Source organism: Anthonomus grandis, chromosome 2 (assembly GCF_022605725.1).
Source record: "Anthonomus grandis grandis chromosome 2, icAntGran1.3, whole genome shotgun sequence".
NCBI classification, from domain to species: Eukaryota; Metazoa; Arthropoda; class Insecta; order Coleoptera; family Curculionidae; genus Anthonomus; species Anthonomus grandis.
Window position 1 is genome coordinate 3,082,392 of NC_065547.1, and position 19,910 is coordinate 3,102,301.

At 33.0% G+C, this 19,910-nt stretch overlaps 1 protein-coding gene across 2 annotated transcripts in view; it reads right to left on the reverse strand.

Moving 5' to 3' along the window:
• Nucleotides 1-19,910, reverse strand: part of LOC126733643 (phosphoglucomutase) — a 55,409-nt gene that overhangs the window by 11,757 nt on the left and 23,742 nt on the right. For both annotated transcript variants that reach the window (XM_050437038.1, XM_050437039.1), the window contains exons 3-6: nucleotides 15,547-15,628; nucleotides 14,731-14,936; nucleotides 14,508-14,664; nucleotides 8,791-9,142 (exon numbers count right to left, since the gene is read on the reverse strand). In XM_050437038.1, the coding sequence (XP_050292995.1) occupies nucleotides 8,791-9,142; nucleotides 14,508-14,664; nucleotides 14,731-14,936; nucleotides 15,547-15,628 (797 nt within the window). The remainder of the gene's footprint in view (nucleotides 1-8,790; nucleotides 9,143-14,507; nucleotides 14,665-14,730; nucleotides 14,937-15,546; nucleotides 15,629-19,910) is intronic.

Below are 19,910 nucleotides of genomic sequence, written 5' to 3' on the forward strand. Positions count from 1 at the left end.
CTTCCAAAAGCAGGATGCTCAGTCAATGTATTGTGCCGCAAAGTAAAGTTAAGTGTTTGTGACTTTGAACTATTGAGAGAAAGACGATTTGCCAAGAACCATTGAAAGAGGTTATTCTCGGGGGTCTGGAGATCTAAATTAATGATATTTGAAGGATGATAACTTTGATAGTAAGTTGTGTCGTCAGCAAACAGAACAGTGCTAACAGAGCCCCCCTGTGAAAAGGCCAGATCATTTATGTAGATAAGAAATAGTATGGGTCCCAAGACAGACCCCTGTGGAACTCCATATTTCAAAGGCTTAATATCACACTTATTCTGATTAAAGACAACAAACTGAACTTTATTCGACAGGTATGACTCAAGCATCTTAATTGCTTCCCGGTGAAAATTGTAGGCTTCCAGTTTTTTTAGGAGAATGCTATGTGTCACACAGTCAAAAGCCTTTGTGAGATCCAGGAACGAGGCCAAGGTATCAAGAAACTTTTCAAATCCTTCCAGGATATTACTTGTAAAATGGTCTATAGCTAAAGTTGTTGTCCTGTTTTTCCTGAAGCCAAATTGAGTTACTGCAAAGAGCTGATTTGACTCAAAATAGTCATTAATCTGGTTTTTTAAGATTCGTTCATGCACTTTAGACAGAATAGGTAAGAGGGAGATGGGACGATAACTATTATAGTCATCAGCAGATCCTTTACCTTTAAAAAGAGGTACAACTTTTGCAGTTTTAAATGCTGCTGGAAAAATGCCAGTGAGTATTGAGTGGTTGATTAATTTAGTTAAGGGAATGATAATTTCATTTTTTATAGCTTTGATAATTTTTGTGTTCATTCCATCAGAGTCTTTACTGTGGCTATTTTTTAATTCATCAATGGCTTCCATGACCTCATTAGGGCTAGCTGTTCTAAACCTGAAGGGTAATAAGTTGGTATGTGGAATGGAGTTCAGATATACTTGAAAAGTTTGTTGCATGTTCTGCTTAACATTTACTGGTATATTTTCTAAAAGACCTCCAAGTTCATTTCGTAAGAAATTTAAGTACGAGTCTCCGTTCAAATTATTGAAATTAAATGCCCATTTGTAATTTCAAAAATTAGTCCTGAAACGGAATTAGAGAAAAAAACTTGCTTAAAAAAACATTTGCTACCATTGAAAATGGTTCCTTACATCTAAAAAGGAACCACAACTATTACTATCAAATCCAGGGACAGTTGTAAGTTACAAAAACAAAATTCTGTTTCTTTGTAGTATGGAGCCCTCTTGGACTAATTGTAGAGAAGGTAAATCATTGAAATATTAATAAGTTCTGATTCAACCGATAATCCGTAATTTTAACAGTATTAAAATTTAACTTTCGTTGAGAATATTTTAAAAAAATGTTATAAGATCAATAATATTGCGATAAAGGTATAATTTTAACTCTTACTTTTACTACATAATGTATTTCTTTTTTGGAAAATGTATTATGATTTTTAAAATATGAAACATCACCATTATTCATTATAGCTATGCCTTATAATTTTTAATAGTCGTTTTTCTTGCAGATTTCTCGTAATGAAGAATTTTGGAGAGTTATAATGTTGCCCAAACTAAAATATTTTTATGAACATTGTCTTCTACCGGAATTAGTTGATCCACTTTATCCAAAAGGAATACCACTTAGAGACAAAGCAGAAGAATCAAACATATTATTATAGTACAATATAATCATTAGGTTTGTTCTAGCACGATATTTGCAATGGTTTGAAACTAGTTTGGTGTATATCCCAGTTGCGCGTGATTAGCCTGAAAGCTCGTTGCAAACAGTTCCATTACGTAATGCCTCACACATTCACCCATAGGGAGTATGCTCACATGATATTCCTGTATGGTTTCTGTAATGGTAGCGCATTACGTGCTGTTGATGAATACCGACGTGGTTTTCCAAATCGAAGAATTCCTAATCGAAAAGTTGAACGAGAGGCGGACTAAATGTAGAAAATGAAGAAAATGTTCTGGATATGGCTGAAGAGAACCCGAGTGTTAGTAAGAGGCGGATTACAAAAGAACTTCAATTAGCATCACATGTGGACGTTCGGAAAACATTTTGGAAAAACGGTTTTAGGTCTTTCCATATTCAACCGGTACAACATCTTCAAGAGGGTGATTTTGGCTTAAGGGTTCAATTTTGTGAATGGATCCCACAAAATCGAGACCTATATAAATACATTTTATTTAGCGATGAAGCTCATTTTCCCCGCAATGGAATTAATAACCGACACAATGAACATCGGTGGTCAGATGAAAATCCTCATGCCACGTTTCAACAAAACTGTCAACAATCTTACAAATAAACTTCAGAACTGATTATTTCTGTTGAGAAACGGTTGAGAATCGGATTAAAACATATGAGTTAATTTATCTTATTTTGACCTTCTGAACATGTTCCCAAAATATTTCCTTTTCCTCCCGAAACACCCTGTAGGTACATATGTAAAACTTTATAACATAAAAAGTAGTTAATGAACCTAACAAGAAGTAAGACCAGTTGATTTGCGTCCCTGGTAATCGAGATTCGATTTATCAGTGAGAAGGGAACGGTGGAGTGGGTAATTACGGCAGCCAGTGTTGCTACTTTCAGCGAAAGCTGCACCGGCCACGAAACTACTGTCGCGCTTCGAAACCGATTTTGTCACGTGGTGGACCGCACTCTTAAATAAGGTAGAATCCTATTCTCCTTTATCTCTTTTACGATATCTTTTAAAAGTAAACCTCCATAATCCATATACAATTATCCAAATGAAACAAGAAGATTTTATAGACTTTCAGTCTTTTTCAAGCCAAGTCAACTACAATGCTGTGCCATTTTCAAAAGTTGTCAATCAAAGAAAATTGAGAAAGGGGCATGTTACAGCTGAAACAGAACAACTAATTATTCCACTGGAATTAAAAAGATGCGATAAAGCTATTCCCCTTGCATCAAGTAAAGTGGAGGCAATAAAGTCTATGTATAAATGGATTCACGAAATGGACAGGCAATACTATCAAAGTATTTTTAGCCGTAAATAAAAGTTATATGCTTTGCTGTGTATGTTAAATTAAATACTAGTTTTGTGTTACAAAATTCTATGTTACATTTGGAAAAAAGAAAATTTATTTTGGATATAACGGAATCCTATGTTTTTTTTTTCAATAAATTATTTTTTGAAGAAAATGTTTTTTTTTTTGGCATTTTGTATCAAAATAATTTATTTTTACTGTCCATTTAATTTTTCTTGTTTAATAAAACAGAAAAGTACTTAATCGTTTGCGTTTTAGGTAAGTCAATTTTTTTAAATCGATTTTTCCTAAATTATCATATTTGTTACATATAACCTTGTAATATTAGGGTGACGTAGTGTCTATTGTTGAGCACACTATTGGATTTTTGACAGCCAGAAGGACACCGCCTCCACGCGATAAATTGACCTGAACTTCCATCTTTTCGGCGTACCTCGTATTTTATTATGTTGGGTTGCTTTAGTTTTTTGAACGAAAATTGTATCTGGCGTTTGTAGTTTTCGTTTCGGGAACTGACGTTTTTCCCTTCGATGAACGTTGTTCCAATGGATTGGCTACCAAGATTGTCTTACTGCCATCTGGTGGGGCATTAGGCAGTGCAGTTTCAATTGGTGGTAGGTCAGGGCTTGATTCAGATGGTTCAGGATTTTTTGGAACAAACTTTTGCAGGCGCCATGTTTTATTATCAATTATTAGACAGTCCTTTTTCAACTTAACGGAGGTACCCTTGGTTTTTGGGAGACTTCTTATAAAATAGGAACTTTTTCTTTACATTAAGTAGCTCTTTAGGTAGGTCTTCTGAGATCGCATAATCAGTGTTTTTTAGTCTATACGTCGCTTTTAACATACTTACAAACTTAATTAATATTGGTCTTACTCTATTATTATTTTTAGATCTTCCAATATGGGATTTAAGTGTGACGTTCAGGGCCTTATGTTTAGTGAAAACTCCCCCTTGCAAAACAAAGAAAGCTGTAAGTTCCTTGGTATTACCATTGATGGTCGCCTTCGCTTCGAAGATCATATCCTAAATCTTGCATCAAAATTATCCTCTGGATGCTTTGCAGTAAGAATGGCGGGGCATGAGCTGGGAGGGGTAGTTGCACGTTCAGTGTACTTTTCTCTTATTGAGTCCCACCTTCGTTATGGCTTGCCTTTTTGGGGTTTAAGCAACAAGGGATTATTAAACATAATTTTTGTGATTCAAAAAAAGGCAGTTAGATACCTATGTTCCGCTGGGTTAAGAGATTCTTGTAAACCTCTCTTTATATCTCAAAAAATCCTAACTCCTTTTTCTCTTTTTATCTTAGAAACAGCTACTCTTATTCATAAATGTCCTAAACCTCCCTCTAACACTGCTCATATGACTTACCAGGTTAACGATTTTCCCTTACCAATCCCTACATCCTCCCTCACGAAGAACTCACTTATATACCTCAGCAAAAAAATTTACAACCATGTTCCTCTATGTATCAGACAAATTTTAGAAGTTAAGAGATTCAAAAAGGAATTAAAATCACTTTGATTATCCAGGGCATATTATAGCCTTGACGATTTTTTCAATGATACCTTTTAACCTGTGCTCTGACATCATTTTAGTGTTTTAGTTTTGTTTCCTGTTAAATAATGTAATTTACTTCTTCTAAATTCTGTTTTATTGACAGCTTTACTTATTTTTTAATGAAATTGATCAAAAAGATGCTTTTTTTTCTCAATCTGTTTTGTTATGATTAATTTTGGTAATGTGTGTGAATTTTATGGTAAAGTGTTTTAGAAGTTATGTTTGTTTGAAATTTAAAGTGAATTTGGAATTTTTTAGTTTTTAGGATGCTTGTACACAAGATTTTGTTGTCTTACGTAATATAACACATTTTCTTTCTTTCTTTCTTTCTTTCTTTCTTTCTTTCTTTCTTTCAATCCGAAAGGCCTCATCAATTTCTTGGGATATAATATTAATATGTAGCATAGTCTGTGCAAATTTTGATAATATAGCATCAAGATCTTCATGAATAGTTTGCTTAATGCCAAACAGGTCTAGGTTTTTGGAACAACTCTGAGATTCTAATTGCTGAACTCTGTTTCTGAGTGCTTTATTCTCCTTCTCGAGTTTTTTAACAGCTTGTATATTTTCGTTTAGTTTGGTGCCAAGGTTTTGTATTATTTCAACTTTCATAGACTGCATATTTTGGGTTAGTAAAACTAATAGCTGCTTATTTGTTACATCTTCCATTTTGCACAATTATCGGGAATGTAGTTCCAACACAGGTAAACAAATTCACTACCCTAGAACTGTTTGCAGTCAATTTTATAATTAGGTTTAATTAAAATAACACTTTATACATCTACAGGGAGAGTGGTCAAGAAACTGTTTACCCGCAAGTATTAACAGCAACTTATTCGACTTACTTATAAAACAGTCCACTCAGTCTTAAGAGACAGCTTGTTAAACTCGGAGCACACAATTCACGTGCACATACCTGCGATGATGCGTTTAGCTTTATATGGTAAATAATCTTAATTTCAGTCCTCAAAACAGGTATTTTAGGTGAAAACAGGGGGACAAGAGCTGATTACAAGTTGTGCCCAAGAAAACCGAGGTTTTCGGAAAAACTATGGGAAACTGTACCATAGTTTATCATGCCTACTGCACAATAAGTGAATCGCTTATTTGTGATGAGATCTAAGTCACAAAAATGACTTTTTGAGAAAATCGAAAAAAAGTGTTTATATTTTTAACTTAATAAAAATATATATATTTTTTTTGGGGCATAGTTACAATTCGTATAATGTGTACTATTTCTACTTATTTACAATTTTTTTTTAAAGCAAATATTGTTTTATTTATAATATTGTTGATCTGACTTATATCCTTTAACGAATTAATTTAAAAACTTCAATAAAATCATTCGTTTTGTAAATTATATTACTAAATTTATAATAAAAAACAACATCATTGATAAACTTTATTCTCAAATATATAGAACTAAACATATTAAACATTTTTGATGAAACAAAAAATCACATTTCAATGATCTATAAGACAAAACTTTTATTATTCATGCTCAGCTTCCGCATCAGTGGTTGGCCAGCCCAGTATTTTCTCATAAAAGTCCATAAAGTTTTCAGGAATATAACCAGTTACTTTCCTGATATCATTAATTTTTTTTATATTAATTGGAATTTTTTCCCCCGGATAAGCTCTTTCATTAGCCAGTTGAACAATTCCAGCATCAGGAATTTTTAACAAAAAAGAACTCTTTTGTACTCCATCAATATACTTTAAGGCTTCAACAGTTCCTTTCCTTTCATGATTGTAGCGAAACTCCATAAAAGTGGAAACTGCGAATGACTCTTTTTTTGAACGTGGAATAGACCTAGCACTGCTCTCCAAGGAAAAGCAAGTTTTTTTATAGTACTTGGACCACCAGTTTTTAAAATTTAACACATCATCAGTATCGACCATTTCGACAGTAAATTTTTGCCCCTTTGCAGCATTGCAAATTACTTCACACACTTCCATGGGTGTATACAGCCTGTCTATGCGATTTAGTTTGCGTTTGACTAAACCAAAGTCACGATCGCACGGCAAAAATGAATGGCCGCGAATCGGAAATTTGTGAACAACTTTTTCAAACATTCCACTGTCAGTAAGAGCAAGACAAAAGCGAGTCATAACATTGTTCTTATTTTGGCCCCCAGAACCGTCACTATAGAGATGAAGTTCTTTTACGCTGGCAGGAACATTTTGTTTTATATATTTGAATAAAAAAGAACATGTTTCATTTGGCCCTTTTTTAGCCAGACCTTCATGGTAAAGAAAAAACTGAGCACTTCCATTTTTTAGATTGTGAATACCAAAAGGAAATAAAGAAAGCTGACGTAAGTAAAAAATATCCTGTACGGGAATAGACGGCAACGAAATATTCTGCATATAATCAAAACATAGTCCGAGAACTCTATCATTTTCTTTGCACATTTTTTCTGTATTTTGTATGCTAGTATTAAATTTTTTAGAACGTCTTTTGTGCACCATAAGTTCAGCTAAAGCAGCTCTTTTCGCTGTTTCATTTAAAGAGGAACTTGTGGATTTAATTTCAAGTTCCTCGCATTGACAACACGTATCTACTTGCGGTCGTCCAAATTTATAATCAAAATGCTCTTTAAAAATTTTGTAATATGTCGAATATTTCACATCAATTTCTGTATGCTTTTCTTTGAATAAGCTATGCAGCTTCTTAACATTTAACTTTGCATCCAGATATAGATATTCTTTGGATGCATAGTGACTATGTTTAACAGGAAATGTTGAAATGTGTTCACAGACTATCTGAATAATATTACCTGGAACAGTTTTTCGATTATTTTGTAGGCCTCTTAAATCTCTCGGGGATTTTCCAAGATTCAAAAGAAGTTGCAACCGTTGTACTAACTTAGAACTTATGCCATGCAAGCTTAAAAATGCTTTTTTGCAAACCTTTCGTCTCTCTGTGTTAACCAATACAAAATATTCAAAAGATGAACTTCTTTGTTTTGCTTCTTCTTTCCGTGGCCGCCTGTTCTTGATATTGTTTGACACCAATAGTCCTTGCAGGTAAATATCTTGTTCGTTTTTGGTTGAAAAAGAACGAAACTTATTCATTATGTGAATTTGTTCTGCTGGAGTTAGTTTTTCAAAACATTTTAGCTTGCACCTGCAAGAATTCATTCCCATTAAAAAACTTCTTAAAAAACTTAAAATTTTGTTAAACTTACATGCATGGCTCGCCAACAGCTTTTCCTGGAACCATGTTATCTCGATAGTTTCTATACGGTTGTCCCAGCAATCGACTTTTCTTAATTCTCACAGCTTTATATTCATCTGTGTTTTTAACTCCCTTTTTTCTCTTTTTTTCAATATGCTCACTATCACTCATATTATTTAGTATATTAAAAAAGAAACCAAATAGAAAAACTGAAATATTTAGTCCGAACACGTCGGCTAACAAAACAATAATAAACAACTTTTCGTAATGGCCACGTGCATACCGATGCGGCGCGACTGCCGCCAGTCCGTGTAAATTTATGAAATGATTTAAGTCACTGACTCATACCCTTTCAAAAATAAATATAATATTGTGATGCCTTTTTTTTTGCTACGGGTAGTACAGACTTAGATCCTTTCAAGACTAAACGGTAGATATACGTGCTATAAATAAGATTTTATAGTAATCTTGATTTTCGTCAAGTAGTGACTTATACCCTTTCATAAATAAGCAATTCAAGTGATGTCCCATGTCTCATCTTTTAGGAGGCCTTAGGGATGTAAGCTTTAGAACTTGCATAAAAGGAGATGTAAACGATGTATTTAAAATTAAAGAAAATTTATGAAAATATCTGAAAAACATAAATTTTAGTTATGAAAAACTCTCGGTTCTAGGCATTCAGTGCTCCTCATTGTCCTAAAAATAACCAGGACTGAAAAAAGTGAAGACCAGGGATCACGACACAGTTGACGGAGGACTGGGCACAACCCATTAGAACTCATACTGGATACTACCCGATCTAGAAATCTCGTAAGTTAATTAATCTAAATATGTTTATAATTACAAGCCGCAAACACATATGTGACTTTTTGAAGATTCTCACATAGTGCAAGTACTAGTTTTGGGGAAAATGGGTAACACCGCCTTAGGATCTTAATGCTTAAATACTCGATTAAACATACACAATCTATTTAATCCAGCAATTACATAATTAAAAGATTTATTATTACCTGTCAACCGCGGCGGCCGTAGGCATCGACCTGGCGAATCCATGCACCCCGTTCTTCTTAAAATACGGGATACAGTCCAAATTGTTGGCCAACACGGCCAAAGAGTCACTCGGGGTGACAAAGAACGCTCTCTTGCCCAAAATCATGTTTCTGTCGCCGTCACCGTCGAAGGCGGCGCCGAAATCGTAACTTTCCTCGTCCTTCAGTTTGTCCACCAGGTCCTTGGCGTACGTGAGATTGGGATCCGGATGGATTTCGCCGAAATTGTCCAATGGGACGACGCGACGCACGTTATTGTCCGGGGAAGCACCCAGTTCCTCCACGAAGATGTTACGCACGTACACTCCAGTTACTAAAAAATTACATATTGAGCGAATATATCTTAGTTATTAAGGAACGTTCCGACAACTTATACAGGGCGTTCCGAAAGTTAATGGGACATAGAACAGTAGATTCCTTACGTCAAAATAATGTGATTGAGGTCAACTTCAACCAAAACTTAACTCTAGAATAACCCCAACTAGAATAATACCAGATATAGAACGAATATTTTAACCTAAAATCCATGTTAAGAAATTGCTCTATTAAGAATTGCTGTAAAACAATCATGTAAATATATTATAATTATCATGATATAATTAACTGAATCATATTAAACCAGCGGATGAGAAGCTACAAATTGCGAACGTTAAGCATGCTGCCAATGGAGGGTTAATTGTAACTGCTGACCCAAACAGTGCTGATCGAATAATAAATTTAGCTAATGAGAAATTAGCAGAAGAATATGAAATCCGCGAACTTAAATCAACTAGGCCGATGGTACGAGTCGTTGGTTTGACAGAAGACTACTCCAAAGAAGCTTTAGAATATCACTTAAAATGTCAACATAAAAATCTTTTCTTATCTGAGTTTAGGGTACTTAAAGTATGGTCAACAAAGAAACAAGAAAACATTTTTCAGGCTTTGCTACAGATAGATACAGTCACTTTTAAAAAACTAACAGATCAAAAACACATTGTTGTCGGGCTTGATAGTTATCAAATTTACGATTCAACTTCTGTAACTCGTTGTTTCAAATGTGATAATTTTGGGCACTCTAATAAATTCTGTAAAAATAAAATTGTTTGTCCTCTATGCTCAGGCTCACACGAATTTAAAAATTGCAATGTCTCAGAAGATAATTACAAGTGTAGTAACTGTAGCTTTTTAAAAGATAGATTTAAGTTAGACATAGACACCAAACACGCTTCTTGGAATTACAAAAATTGTTATTCATATAAGCAAATTAATGCAAAGTATAAATCTGAAATATTTGGGTCCACTCTGTAGCAATCATCAGGTTCACACCGCTCTTCCTTCTCGCTTTACGACACTCTCTCGCTTCAACTTAACTCTTATGGCTGCAGTGGCTCTCAGTCGATCGAGACCCGGCAGCAGCAGCGTACTGACGACCTTTGCATCTATTATCAGAATACCAATGGCCTTCGCTCGAAAACAAAATCTTTTTTTAATTCTGTACTAACGTGTACATATGATATTATCGCTATTACAGAGTCTGGGCTGAATGATAGTTTTTTTGATTCAGAACTTTTTCCGAACGAATACACAGTATATCGCTGTGACAGAAACTACGCCGAGATGAGTGAGGATAAGGGGGGTGGTGTTATATTGGCGGTTAGACAAACTTTTTCTGTCGTAAACCTAAAATTGATTCTTCCTAACGATTTGCGTAGCATCATAGAAATCATTGGCCTAAAAATAATTATTAATCACACCAATCTTTTTATTATTTTAACTTACATCCCACCCGGACGTTTTTCAGAGGTTTTTGAAGATGTTTTTGATTACATTTCAACGCTAACGTACCTTTACAATTCAAAAATTATGTTTCTAGGAGACTTTAATATTCCAGAGTACATTTTGTATTCGAAAGGAGCTAATCCGTCATTTAGAGTTAACCAACTTAATAATTTGTTAGAATTTTTTGATTGGAAACAAATAAATTTTATTGAAAATATCCAGGGACGGCTTCTGGATCTCGTTATTACATCTCGATCAGATCTTTGTGACGTACAGAGATGCCATGATTTCTTAGTTAAAGAAGAAGATATTCATCCAGCCTTGTTGATTAAGTTTAGATATAACCTTGACAAAAAAATAAATAGCGGTAAAGTTGAAAATATTTTTTATAATTTTAAAAAAGCTGACCTAAGAATTTTATATCAGAGCTTTCTTAACATTAACTGGAATATATTGGAATCTGTGGATGATATCAATTCTGCCGTCGAACTTTTCTATAATAAAATTTATAATTGTCTTGATAACTGTGTCCCTAAAACTGCCAGGCGCAAACGATCTTATCCACCCTGGTTTACCTCTGAAATTATTGAATCAATTAGAAATAAACATAGCTCGTGGAGGAAATATAAGCGTTTTCATCAACAATGTGATTTAACTAAATTTAGAGAGCTGCGATCGAAAATCAAAAAAGATATTGAACTGTCACACAGACAATACTGTGTTAATCTTGAAAATAATTTATTTTCCCAACCAAACAATTTTTGGAAGCTAATTCAAAGCTCACAAAATAACAATTTGTTACCTCAAAATATGACTGACCAACAGGGAATGATTATGTCTGATCCTCAAGCTATTGCAAACGCATTCGCAGATTTCTTTGAAAGTGCATATATTTCTTCCGCTGCTACACAACCTGGCAACAATGCTCAAAACATATTTGCAGATACCATCATTATATCCAGATTCACGGAAGATGAAGTATTACGAGCTCTTAAAACGATTAAACCAAAAGCAACTGTTGGACCCGACAAAATTCCTGCTTTCCTTCTCTATGATTGTGCCATAGCTTTTGTTAAACCATTAACTTTACTTTTTAATTTAGCGTTAAAACAAGAAAGCTTTCCTGATCTTTGGAAAATATCTAAAATTATCCCTGTACACAAAAAGAGTGACAAAGATCTTATAGAAAACTATCGCCCTATAACAATAATTAATAACTTTTCTAAATGTTTTGAACGTGTTCTGCATACTGCTTTGTATCCATCAATGAAACATCTGATTGACAGTAGACAACACGGTTTTATGAAGGGCAGGTCTACCACAACAAATCTAGTTTCTCTTACTGAATTTATAACTGAATCAATAAATAACAACTCTCAAGTCGACGTCATATATACGGACTTTTCTAAGGCCTTTGACCGACTCGACCATGGCATTCTCGTTAACAACTTCGATCGAATTTATGGATTTTCTTCCGGCCTAACGAATCTTTTTAGATCCTACTTGAGTGACCGCCCCCAGTACGTAGAGTGCTATGGTCGAAGCTCGGCAAAGATTGTTGCCGCTTCTGGAGTCCCGCTCAGTTTTGGGACCGCTTTTTTTCAACTCATTTATTAATAAAATATCTGATGAACTTTCTGTAAATAGTCTATTATACGCGGACGATAATAAAGTCCAGTTTTTTATAGAATTAACAGCATTTTGGACTGTATTTTACTTCAAAGTGACTTAAACAAACTTAATACATGGTGTAAAAATAATAACCTGCCTCTAAATGCTGCTAAATGTAATGTTGTTTCTTTCAGTTTAAAGAAAAAAAATAATTATTTATGACTATACCATAGACAATGTCACAGTCCCTAGATCAACAGTTTTGAATGACTTAGGTGTAACATTTGATAGCTCTCTTTCTTTTCAGCCACATATTACAGATATTATCAAACGTAGCTACAGAATGCTAGGTTATGTAATACGTAACTCTCATAATTTTAATAATATCCTCATCCTAAAAATCTTATTCTTCTCATATGTCAGATCCATACTTGAGTATGCTTCTCAAGTTTGGTCCCCCTATTACCAAAACCATATAAATGAGATTGAGGGTATACAGAGAAAATTTCTAAAATTTCTTTGCTATAAATGCGATGGAGTGTACCCAGAAATCGGTTTTCCACATGCACGGTTACTGGAAAGATTTTTCTTTGATTCTTTAGAAGATAGAAGAAAATCTGCTGATTTGCAGTTTCTATATAAATTAGTGAACAACTTAATCGACTTGCCAGAATTATTACAAGAACTGAACTTTCACATACCTCGCATATCAGCCAGAAACTCACAAACATTTTACCTACCTAGATCAAGGACTAACATTAACAAATTTTCTCCACTAGGCAGAGCCTGTAACACATATAATTCTGTTCAGGGTCAATGTGACTTATTTAACTGTAGCATAGCAGATATCAAAAAAGTACACTATTCTCAGTAAAACTTTGTTTTTTTTTTTCTTTACTTTTCTCATTGTTTTTCTTTTTAAGCATTTCCTTATTGTTATTGATTGTAAATGTATTTTTTTTCCCATTCAGTAATTGGATGTATTTCTGTTGAATGGCGTAAATAAATAAATAAATAAATAAATAAATAAATAAATAATTAATCAATATAATCATGTATATATATTACCAGTGGTTCCCAACTTATTCCCTAAAATTCGTCTCAAAAGCTCTAAATTTGATGGTTTTAGACCTTGGTTGACAAAGTTGGCTCTAACGGGTTTTTGAGGTACAAAAATCGTTCTTATATCAAATTATTTAGAAAGAGATTTCCTTTATTTATTTACAATTTCTTTTAGAATATTCAAATTATTTTCTGAAATATTTGCAAGAAAGTTAATTTAAAAAACCCGAACCAAAACCGCCCTAACTACCCAAAATCTTAACCTAGAACCAATTTTTTAACTGAAAATCCATCTTCGGGATTTGCTCCACATTCATGTAAAAAAAATCATGATAATAATTCCAGTGGCTTTAAAGTTACACCAAAAAAAGTCTTCAAATGAATAAAAATCTGCATGTTGCAATATGCGTTTCAAAAGTTAAGTTTAATTTAAAGTTAATTAAAAGTTAAATTTGGTATCTCGTGGACCTTGGTTAACAAAATTGGCTCTAACTCAGAAAGTTTATGAGGTACAAAAATCATTCTTATATTAAGTTATTTGGATAGAGGTGCACTTTCTTTGCTTAAAACTGTTTTAAGGAGATTTTAATTATTTCCTAAAATATTTGCAAGAAACGTGAAATTTATTGAAAAAACTTAAGTAAAATAATACTCCAACCAAAACTGGTTTAGAGTTTAGAGTAAGCAGTTAGCTACCCAAATCCTAAACATAGAATCACGTTTTTACCCCCAAATCCATCCTTAGGAAATCCATTAATTAATGTGAAAGAATTATGGCCAAGTTAAATAAGTTATGTCAAAAAATGTCTTCATATGAATACAATTCTTTATGTTGCCATATGCGTTTCAAAAGCTCTAAATTTGATGATTCATGAACCTTGGTTGACAAAATTGACTCAAAATGTTCTTGAAGCATAAAAATCGTTCTTACATCAAATTATTTTGAAAGATAAGCCTTTTCTTTACTTACAATTCTTTTTAGAATATTCGAATTATTTCCACAAAAAATTGTAACAAAATTGAAATTTGTTAAAAAAAGTACCTAAGAAAAATCCACAACCAAACTACCAATATTTTAAATTTAAAATCACATTTTTACCCTCAAATCCTTCCTCAGGAATTCCCTCATATTGACATAAATAAAATTATAAAAACATCTACAGATGTTTCTGAGTACCCGAAATTTTTTTTTTTTTTACGCGACAAACTTGAATTTAAATTATGTTAATATAAACTGTCTTTACCTCCGTTCATAGAATCCAATAAAATATTAAAAGCGGGCCTCTTATCGGTGCCCCTAATAAGATTCCTCAGCTTATTAAAATCGAAAATCTCCTTCATCAAAGCCACATAATTCTTGGTAGAGTCGATTATTTCCACCGTAAAATCCCTACCATCAACCTAAAAAAAAAATCGTTATTTTTTAATTTAAGGTAAATAAGGGTGATAAAGTAGTAAATCGCTTACGTTAAATTTACTTGTACCCAATACGTCGATCAGTCTATCGGTTTCCAAAGTGGGCGTGATTTTGTACTGCCGAATTTTGGTGGTTAATTCGTAAATTTTATCGGTGATATTGTCGGGGGCAGGACCACCGTTTTCGATGTTGTACTTTATACCGAAATCGTTACGGATGCCGCCCGGGTTATGGGATGCCGTCAAAACAATTCCACCTAAAAAAAGACTTCATTGATTTAAACTCTATCTTCCGCCTTATACTCTGATTTTTGGGTGGTAGGTAGTTCATTTTAAATTAATTTAATTGTTTGCCAAGATGGCGCTTGCCTACCATTTTGAAACCATCACTTTAAGTCACGTCCAATATTTTAACTGCCTTGTCAAGTGTCACTTTAAGACAACGAATTCAAATTATAGGCGTGTCTTTTATAGTAACAATTGACAGTTTTGACAAACAAAAGTGGATCAAAATTACATAGCAGCAAAAAACATGTTTTACCTAAAATTGTTTACTTTAAATTTTATCAAAAAAAAATTACTTTTTGTCACTTTTGAATTCCAGGTAATTTTCAAAAAAGTTCATTACTTCTTTACTATTAAAGATAGAAATGAGATTAAAAAACTGACACACGCCCTAATCAATAAAGAAACATGTATGCATCAGTAAAAAATCCTGAGAAATCAAAAGTTTTTGATTTTTTCGATAAATCATACTTTACTTTTTTTTGTAATTTCTATATTTTAGGTGGTTTTTGAAAAAAAATCATAAATTTCTTACTATTAAGTATAGAGATGTGATTCAAAGACTCCGATAAATTTTCTTACCTAAAAGTTTATGTTGTCGTATAAGGGCAGATACAGCAGGCGTTGAAAATATTCCTAATTGTCCGATAATAAGTTTGCTAACCTAAAAATTTAAAAAAAAATCAGTCAATTTTAGGTAGTTTTAATGGAAACGAAACTATAATGATTACTTCGAAGCTCTCTGGCACTGAAACTAGAAATTTTGGATTTATATTATAGGATTAGCTTCAACTACGTGAAGGTAATAAATTAATTCAACTGCCTAGAACAAATTCACATTTTATCTAAAAAGAGGAAATATGGTCAACTGCTTGGAATATCGAAAAAATTGATTGTACCAAAGTAAATACCCAAATAGCACAGATCCTTCAAAGGATATCCTATATTGGTCCTAATCACGTTGAAATGTGAAAATTAATTATGGACATTCTCTAGATAGAAGCCAATGAACTGTAAATTATCTTTATCCAATGGAGTCTCATTAGCATTCCGAAAGATGTTTTGAAAAGTTTAGTTATTTTACACGAGTCCAATAGATAGATTTGACTCATATGTTTGTAGATACATCAGTCGTTTACCTTTTCTTTAAAAAATGTTTAAGACATTTATTAGATTTCAAGCCCATGGATAGAAAAAGCGACTGGACTTCTAGTTTTCTAGATTCATTAGACGTCCATCTCTGGTCGAAAACTGTATCTTCATTTTAATAAATATATTGAACACCTTACGCAATACTTAAGTTAATTGGTCAAACAATAATAAAAAGCTATTAAATATTGGATAATTCAAACAAATGTGTTTAAAATAAGAACCGAGATAGTACCGTTTAATGCACCTGTTTCGCAACTGTATGAACATCCAATACACTTTTTTCACCATTCAAATTTAAGTTATAATTGGACCTGTATCTATTTTTTTATTTCGTAGATATTTGGACGAGACAAAGTTACTATATTACAAAATTTCTATTAGTTAAAACATATTGTGCAAATGTCATACACAACATACACCTAGATGACTAAACATGTATAAATAAAATATTTAATTACAATAATATATTTATATTTTATTTATAATAATAATAGTTATTATAAATAAAGTTATTATTTATAATTATTATTATAAATAATATTTATATTAACCAAGAAAACGGGAAATTATAATAATATTTATAAATAATAATATTAATATTTACTTACATTTTATAGATGTTATGGTGTAATTAATACTGTACTTGAAAGAGATAAATTAACAATAAAAAAAAATAATCCATTACTTTGGCTATTAAATTATATGATATTAAATTACCACTTTAGTGTGAGAGCACCTTAAAACTCATGGGCTCACACCAAAAGTCCCTTGTCTAACTTAGAAAGTTAGGTTATCTTTCAAAAATCAAAATAAACATAAAATAAAAGCTTTAGTTCTGAGATACATTCAAGTGAATCTATATTAAAAAAAAAAGTTAATCATCAAACTTATTACTTTAAAAACAAGTTATATTGCCCTTCCTGAATATAGTGCCTATATCAAGGGTAAAATCTCATATTCTGTTGTTTGGGGCTAGAAGTTCGCGTGAGTACTTTCGAAATAGGGACTTGGATTAAAAATCAAATCAAATTATTTATTTCCATCGATATCATAACAATGTATAGGAATTGTCAATAAAAAACTACAATGCTAATAAAAATAGTATAAAATTACAAAGATATGAAAGGAAACAAATTTAACTTAATTTAGTCAATAAATCTACAGTTAAAGAACTCTGTCAACGAGTAAAAAGGATAGTCAGCTAATGGTCCTAAGACCTCTCTTAAAAGTTGGAAAAGTCTTAGCTCTCTTTATTCTACATGGGAGATGATTAAAAATTTTGAGAAATGTAATTTCCGGACCATCCTGTACCTGCGACAACCGGGTAAAAGGGATGTATAATTTATCTGCATTTCGAGTTTCATAAAAATTAAGATCTCCAGATCTCATGTAGTTTGAAAGATTTTTATGTACTTGACATGCGCACTCCAAGATATAGATGGTAATTATAGTTAGGATTTTTTCTTTTTTAAAAGTACCACGGCAAGTTTCTCTGAAGGAAAGTCTAAACATCGTACGTACAATACGCTTTTGATTTATTAGCACTCTCCCAATACTGGAGGAATTACCCCAAGTTAATAAGGCATAGGATAGAGTGGAATGCACTGAGGCATAATAAAAGCTTTTAAGTGTATATGCATCCACATAGTCTTGAAATTGCAAGATGGCATAATTGCTGCGGGATAATCTATTGCACACAGATTCCACCTGAGGATCCCACAATAGATGTCTATCAATTACAATTCCCAAGAACTTGGTGGAGTGTTGTTTGATGAGGCTACTTGATGACTCCTCTTTAAGGAGTAAGCTCCGTTCCTGAATAGCTCGAATCGGAGTGAAAATAATGAAATTGATTTTCAAATTATTCAAACAAAGACCATTTTTCTGGCACCACCCCGCAATATCAGCTATACACTTGGTGGGTTTTGAGTGGATAGACTGACACTCAGTACCCGAGACAACTGCTGATGTATCGTTAGCAAAAAGTGTTACGTAGCTGTCATTAACCAGGAGAGGCAAGTCACTAATAAAAAGTAAAAATAAAATGGGCCTAAGAACCCCAGAGACGACAATTGTCCAATCAGATATGGCCACCTGACCACTAACTCTCAATCTAACACCTGGTTCTACCTGTCAAATATATGATTTAATAGTAAAGCATGATAAATGGTATCAAATGCTTTAGTAAGATCAAAAAAGATACCAACAGATTTAAATTTCAATTCAAAATTATTCAATATATTTGTATAAAGAGATATTATAGCATCTGATGTAGAGAGTCCAGACCTGAAGTCTTCTTTTAAAAGATTTTTCAAAGATCTTTGAGAATACAGAGAGGAGAGCAATAGGCCTATAGTTACTCACTTCTGCTGTCTCCTCCTTTTTATGAAGAGGTATGACAACAGCTGATTTTAGCTCTTTAGGAAAATAGCCAAACTGAAATGATAAATTTAGAAGATAGGTAAGTGGAGAGATAATATGCTCAGCACATGCTAGCAATAAGTAACTAGGTACCTCGTCTACACCAGATAACTTTTTATTGGAGGAAGATTTTATAATCTCAAGTGTTTCTCCTTTAGTGAGAGAGAATGGAAAAAGAGATTGGGACAAACTGTTGAAAGGCACATTCATTCCCATGGGTGCCTGAAAATTATCTGTGATCTTTCGCACTGACTCTTCAAAAAAATTATTAAATGTATTAGCAATATTTAGGTTGCCAGTAACTTTCTTTCCATTATCAGTAACCAAATTAGGAACACACTTTGTAACTTTGTTGAATTATATGCTTTTTTAGCATTTACGATATTTTTTCTATGTACCTTCAATCTCCTTCTATAGGATGTCAGTAACTCATGATCATGAACGGTCTTTAGTTGAGTATGAAGTAGTCTCAACTGTTTGCCCTCATTAATTATTAATGGTGGTATCCACTGATGAGACTTTCTATGATATGGCTTCGATTTGTTTACATAAGGAAAGCTCATATTAAATAAACTGGAGAACGTGTCAAAGAAGTAAGAAAATGTACTTTCAAAATCCAGAGTTTCAATAATTGACAGCCAATGTTCTTTGGACAACAAGTTGTTAAAATAGCGTATTTTTTCATCAGGAAAGAATCTAGAACTCATAGAACATTTGCTTAAATCGTGACTGATTGGGTTTCCCAAGTCAAAACTCAGTATCTGAGCACAATGATCAGAAAACGCTACTTCAAAGGTTTCAGTTGAAAACAGTTCAGCGTTAGTAAATATATTATCAATCAAGGAACAGGATGATTCCCGAGTTCTGGAAGGTTCAGAAAAAAACTAGTTTAAGACCATATGAGCTAAATGCGTCGACAATATGTACTGCTTCTTTACATCTGGAAATTAAATCATGGTTAAAATCACCACAAAAACACATTAAAATATTAGGTTTATATAAAAGCTTTAACAATTTCTCAAAGTACTCACTAAAAGTTTTAAAATCAGAGCTAGGAGGACGATATATATATACAAAAAACTAAAATCTTAACACTATTTACAGCCTGGAGAAGAGCAGCAGCACATTCAAAGTTACCAGACAGTGAAAAGTCTTTATTCTCTACATGTCTATAAGTACTGAAATCAGATCTGACAAATATTGCCACACCACCACCATCACATGAGTCCCTACAGTAGTATGACAACCAAGATTCTGCGATACAGACGATCTCAGGATAGGCATTTAAGTGTAAGAACAGTTCCAAGTCAGAATTCCAAGCAGATTTAAGTCGAATGTTGCTTGCGTTTAGATTAACAATCTTCACTCCGTTT